We start from the raw sequence: 6,363 nt of genomic DNA on the forward strand, positions 1-6,363 counted from the left end.
AAAAAAAAAAAAAAAAAAAAAAAAAGAGAAAAGAGGAGAGAAAGATGAAAGAGCAGTCACCAATGGCTTCGATTCGAGCAACGACCAGTTGCAGGAATGAGATTCAAGCAACATTTGGTTGATTGGAGGATAGAGATGGAGAGAAGGAAAAAGGGAAACCAAAGTCCGATGGTTTACCTATCAAAAAAACAAAAAAGTCCAATGGAGAGAGAAGAGGAGAGAAAGACAGGTCTGAAGCTTCTACAATTGCAGCTAGGATGATGGCGTTTTGCAGCTGCAACAAAGAGGATGTCTGATGGTTCAAGGTCGCTGCCAAAGTCCGATGAGGGCCGGGGTGGGAGAAGATGGTGTCCATGTGGGCCGACAGAAAGTTGTAGTATTTCTCCCAAATCTCACCCCTGCTAAACAAACAACTCAAATGTTGTTGGGGTAGTATAATTCGTACAACTATCCCACACCATCAAACTCCCCTGTAAACAAGCAGGTCCTTATGGATCAAATGTGGCATGGAGAAATACTCTCCACCTTTGGATGAAAGGTAAAAATCCAATATACGAGGCTCCCAGATGTGTGAGTACCGGAGGCGACAGTTATGCAGCCTTAACCCAAGATTATCGACTGTTTCGACTACTTAACCAGCCTCAATCTCGTAACAAAATATGCAATGAGTCAAGACACATCAAGAAGCACTTAGATCTAAACCACAAGCTCACGGGGTAGAAAAAGATTGAAGCGGCCCATAAAATTGCCCCAACTAAAAACCTCGAATCAATAAGAATTTCGCTTCGAATAACGCTTCTTTTCGCTCTACCCAACTTTTTCTTCCCTGGAGGAAAATAAACGCTTAGTTGTGCCAGGGTTACAGACTCACACCCCAAAGAAACCTCCCTCCCTCACTGGCTTCCTTACAACTAGGAGAATTGGACACATAAGTGCTCATGTAGCATAAAGAAAAAACTTTACCTGACATTATAGTTAACCAACATTACAGCAATACCCAAATTCAAGTAAGAAAACCCGACAACCATGGTTTTAAGTATCTTCGATACCGATATGATACCCTCCGATATGTATCTTAAATTTAATAGGTCGATATGATACACACCGATACGATACATTGAATTCTTTAAATCATTTCGTATCGATATATATCCTACAATACATACCGATATGCATTAATACACTACTAATACACATCGATACGATACGACATGCCTCGATACGGCTCTATGAAAAATATAAAATTGAGATAAAATGTATGTTTCGGTATGTATTGGTACGTATCGGTGAGTATCGATATGTATCGATCGGTACGTATCGATATATATCAGCACATATCGGTGAGTATTGATATATATATATCGGTAGGTATCGGTGAGTATCAATACGTATCGACATTACGATCATATAATGGCCAATATGGGTAATTTTTCAGAAAAAAAAAACGATTTTTTGAAGGGTTTTTGTTCCAAAGTTGCTGTCAGCCATATTTATCCATATTTATCTCTAACTAAAGTAGAAATCAAGGTTGGGAACAAGAATTTTACATTTATGGGACAACTACAGACCTTGAATTCTTAATACGATACCCTTAATTTAGTGTTTATGCATAATACATGTTATCAATAGCTTTTTTTAACAAATTCTTTATGCAAAAGTGTTTAAAAAAATGTTTCCTATCCATTTATGTGTGTATCTTTAGCGTATCTTAGTATATCTCCGATACGTATCTTAATTTTAGCCGATCGATACAGCGACCGATACCGATACTTTAATCCTTGCCGACAACCATGTAACGCGAGATTGAAGAGACTACACTAGAAGACCAAAGGCCTTATTGAATAAAAAGCTAACAACTTCTACTTTTCTCACTTCAGTGAGAAGGATGAATGCAAATAGCAAGGCGTTGTGTTGCGGCGTTGAAGTGAAACTGGCTACCCTAAGTGAAGTGCTTCCTTATTACAACATGATTTCACTTGGTATGAACTGGTGCGATTGACTGATTCGCACCAGAATCGGCCAAGCCCAACCCAGTTCCTCCCATTTCAGGATGGCCAATTCAACCTACTTTTCTAGGGTTCAGGCGGAATCTGACTGATTCTAAAACCCTTGTTTCAACAGTGTTCATCAGTGTTGCCAACTTGACCCCTGAGGATGTGGACCACAAACCATTCCAGACACCTTCTGAAGTCCTCGCAGTCCTAAAACCGATGACAAGAGTCTCCCAGTCTTTATAGGGAAGTGTTGCTTCAAGGCCCACAAGAGATGAAGATCCAGTCACGAACCAGTAGAGCTTAATTGTGTCTTCCAACTCTCCTAGGATATTTACCAAGGATCATCAGTTTAACAGTTCCATATGAATGCACCAGAACCAGTGTTTTAAAAATCAGAATCGGAGCAGCCGATTCTCTCCTGCTGTTCTGGAGCAGCCTATCCACACTGGGTTTCTAGCGGCCAATTCCGGCTGACCCGATTCAGATACTGATTCCTTGTTTTAAGAAAAACAGAACAGAACTCTGATTATTTAAGAAAGAGAATAAAGTTGATACTATACCACAAGAACAGTTCCTAACACTAGATGCAAAAAGACATTTGAATTTATGGTTGAAACATGGTAGATGTAATCTCCTTCACAGTGGACCAGTGACCAGTGACCAGAGCTCAGAGATTGATATTGGCCCTCCTATAAACAGCATAAGGTTAGGATGGCTAGGAAAAGGAAGGTTTATTTCATGGGAACTAAAAATTACAGATATAATCCGATGAAACAGCTCATAATCCAACAACAGAAATGGAGCAAAAAAGCTTGCTCAGAAAAAGTTATGAACGCTAGGATACATCATATAGCACATCTATAATTCTATAGTATGAATTTAAAATTTGTTAGAATCGGTTTAATTAATCACCTGATATGTTCAACCCCTTTTCTTCTGAGCCTTTGGTGGTCTTAAAACATTCCAGTCCAGCTTCTCATGCTTAGGTTGCTTATAAGAGCCTTTACCACTACTCAGTGTTGAACATCGATTGCCTCCATCACTAACATTTCTCTGAGATTTATTTGGATATTGTGCTCCCTCATCAACCTCTGGTTGTTTCCTTTTATGGTCTCCGTCAGAATCACTACCAGGTCTAGATACACTCAAGCCCGCTGATCTGATCTGTAAGGATTCATTCTCTCTGTAACAAATGAAATCAGAGAGCATCAGAAGTGATGTTTAACAGCTTCGCGAAGTATTGCTTCAGAAGGACTGATCACATTTAGAATAGGATCAAAATCTCCACAACTCACCACAGCGTTGACAAGGAATACTAGAAATATTAACAGGCCAAGAGAGATGAAGGCCAAATCACATACCTATCAGAATTTATTTGATTTCCAGAACTTGTGGCTGATGCTTGTGATTGACAAGGAGTTGCGGCTTCATCATTCAGTTTCTACCAAGACAAGGCTTTGATATGAGGGGGGAAAATGCCACAAGAAAAGCATAGGTGATGAATAATATTTGAAATTGTCTCGAGTTACTTGACCTTGATACTCACATCAATAGAAGGATTAAAACTTTGAAATGACATCCGACCCTTTATAGCTCCTGGATGGGGATTCCCTTCCATTATAACTATGCTGCAGGAAAGATCAGGTAGACGCATGAAATTTACCTGTGCTTTGACAAATTATGCACCCCTTAATAGCATTAGGTATACAGGCGCATTACTCAAAAAGTTAATTTCAATACACCAGAACCCAGAGATTAAGAAAAACCTAGCATGTGCACCACATAACAGCGGGATGCACAAAACCAATACTAAAAAGTCAATTTCAGTACAGAGGAGAACCAAAGTTCAAGGAATAGCTAGCATGTGCTGACTTGATCAAACAAGAGCACATGCAGCTAACCATATGAAGGAGCTATTACAGGTTCAGCTCATCACTATGCTTTCGAAGCAAAGAATTTTAGATTGAAATCTTCATGAGATGGAAATTTTTTTAACATAGTCGTTCCACCTTTCAATCATCCATATTGGATAGAACACAATTTACTGTGTCTGGTTCAACTTAAGCAAACTAATTCCATTTACTTATCACACAAGTAGCAAGGGGCAAGAAAACAATAACAGAACAACAGAACATGTCACATCTGCATTGATAAAGATGCCCAGTAACTCTTGGAAGCAAAATAATAACTTTATTGCACAGGTGGCAGCTACCTCAATAATAAGATAGCAACCCGCAGTCAACAATGCTGCGATGCTAATTGCTGACGATTCATGAATAGATGCCAGCTTCAACTAGCAACTAGCACCACTCCAGTGGTCTTAAAACAAACCCGGAGGTCAACTGCTATAGAGCAATGATAGTAGTCCAGTGGTCTCCAGTTTCCACTCTTATTTCTGACTTTCAACTTGTAGGTGCAGTTGGGATGTCCAAGGCAGCTTTATACACTCACTATTGGTTCATTTCTGAAGTTCTAATGAAATTACGGAGATTTTGAGACTTCTTCTGCCATTGTTTGGACATACGATGCATCCCCTCATTAAAAGCAATTCCAGGACACGTCAGTGTTTTACTAGGCATTTCGTGCTTTCACTTTTCTTGTTTTTCCTGATATTCACTGTTTTTCTTGGTTCTTTGGGCAACCTCAACGTTTTCATAGCATTAATATCATATCACCATGGATGAGGAACAAGGAGATGGGATTGTGTATATATCTATAAGAATTATGTTCTTATCAACCCCCCTCCCTTCTCTCTTACACATTAATATTTTCTCTTTTTAAAGAAAAAAGACACACAAACTGTTCAGATGTGGAGCACAGATGCCAGCATCAGAAAGTGTACAGTATGGAAAGAAAATGAAATACAGGCATGTTGTCATTGAATAGATTATTATCTTAGTCCCTAACGACCAACCTTTAATTCTTGAACCAATTCCCAAACGACCATCACGATTCCACATTCTTAGTTCCAAGTGCATCCTATTCCAGACCAAGTTGATCCCTAACTCTTCAAACCAAAACTAGATTCTTAGGTTTTCATTTTTGTTAAAAAAGGGATATCTTCTGGTGGAGCATCTGGGACTTCCTTTAGGCATCTCCTCCAAGAAAATACAAGTTTGGGATCAAAGGTAGAGAGGATGGAGAAAATTGCATTCTGTGAGGACTGAATGATACTATGAACAGGCCCCACGATTTCCCCATAATTACAGAAGTACTAAAGTCGCATAAAACAACTTAAAACCTAAAAGCGATCCTCTCTCTCAAGCACATTCATAACCCCCTTACAATTTTAATGGTTACATATATATCCCTCAGCTCTCCATGAAACATGTAAAATAAAGTAAGAAAAAAAAAAAAAAAAAAAAAAAAAACAGAATGTGGCAAGTCTAATGTATGGAGTGGCACCAATTTCACCCATCAGATAGCTCAAACGATGGAACAGGGCTTCAGAAAGGTATCACAAAAAAATGGATAGTTTCCTTCTCCAACACATTAAAATTTCATGAGATTTTTCCAGATATACAAGGATTTCAAATCAATAGCTAAATTAAGCACAGCACATCTGCTTTCAACTCCTAAACTCGTGGAAATCTAAGTTCGTCAAGCGTTACCTACTTACATTTACATCTCATTATCAACAACATCAACAAAAACAACAAAAAAAGATAAAAAAGAGAGAGTACGGGATTATCTTGCACTTGATTAACCCCTACATATTCTCCGATCAATCAGGGGCCATCAATTGCTTCTTCTTTAATGAGAAGGGACATGGCAAGATTGGGGACCCTTTGCCTGACTTAACATATAGCTTTGGACACTTAGATTCTCACTCATCGACGCCAGGCAGTAATCGTATGAAACAGTATTCGCTGGATGTTATTCCCAGAAAACACCCAAGTCCTTGACCCAAAAATATTAAATGATCATTTAATATCCATCCCCATGAATGACAATGATAAGTGTACTTTGAAACTAGAGTTAGACAAAAAGTATCAAAAACCTGCAAAATTTTAATATTCATATCTTGCCTGACATTTGTTACTATTAGAAATTGGTGCTACCACAACTCTTCTTAGGGACTCACTTACTAATCATTTTCCCCTACGTTATTCATCTTCTCTATTGCCCCTTGTTAAATTTGGAAACTACAATTTTACTGCAATATCAAAACCAATCCACCCTTAATTCCTCTAACGGGGACCTTCATCAATTATCCTTTGAATCACTCACACTTAGATCAAACTCCAATCAAATCCCATCATATTTCGTCCACGGCCATAATCCCCATTCTAATGATCAGAAAAACTGCATTTGCTAGAAAACTATCCTAACCTCTGAGATGTTGAAACACAATCAACCATATGTTCCC

General features: G+C 38.6%; 2 protein-coding genes across 7 annotated transcripts in view; both read right to left on the bottom strand.

Annotated features, from left to right (window-relative positions):
- Positions 1-6,363, bottom strand: part of LOC122057619 (F-box protein At5g39450-like) — a 93,174-nt gene that overhangs the window by 51,932 nt on the left and 34,879 nt on the right. The gene's annotated exons all lie outside the window — the stretch shown is intronic.
- LOC122057621 overlaps positions 1,838-6,363 on the bottom strand; it is a 5,475-nt gene continuing 949 nt past the window's right edge. For 2 of the 6 annotated variants that reach the window (XM_042619789.1, XM_042619790.1), the window contains exons 3-5: positions 3,541-3,622; positions 3,356-3,435; positions 2,707-3,177 (exon numbers count right to left, since the gene is read on the bottom strand). In XM_042619789.1, the coding sequence (XP_042475723.1) occupies positions 2,916-3,177; positions 3,356-3,435; positions 3,541-3,622 (424 nt within the window). In that variant the 3' untranslated portion in view covers positions 2,707-2,915. Of the gene's footprint in view, positions 2,489-2,554; positions 2,684-2,706; positions 3,178-3,355; positions 3,436-3,540; positions 3,658-6,363 lie in introns of those variants that run through there. The other 4 variants (XR_006133579.1, XM_042619788.1, XM_042619787.1 and 1 more) reach the window with 4 other exon arrangements.

This window comes from Macadamia integrifolia, chromosome 12 (assembly GCF_013358625.1).
Source record: "Macadamia integrifolia cultivar HAES 741 chromosome 12, SCU_Mint_v3, whole genome shotgun sequence".
In the NCBI taxonomy this organism is placed as follows: Eukaryota; Viridiplantae; Streptophyta; class Magnoliopsida; order Proteales; family Proteaceae; genus Macadamia; species Macadamia integrifolia.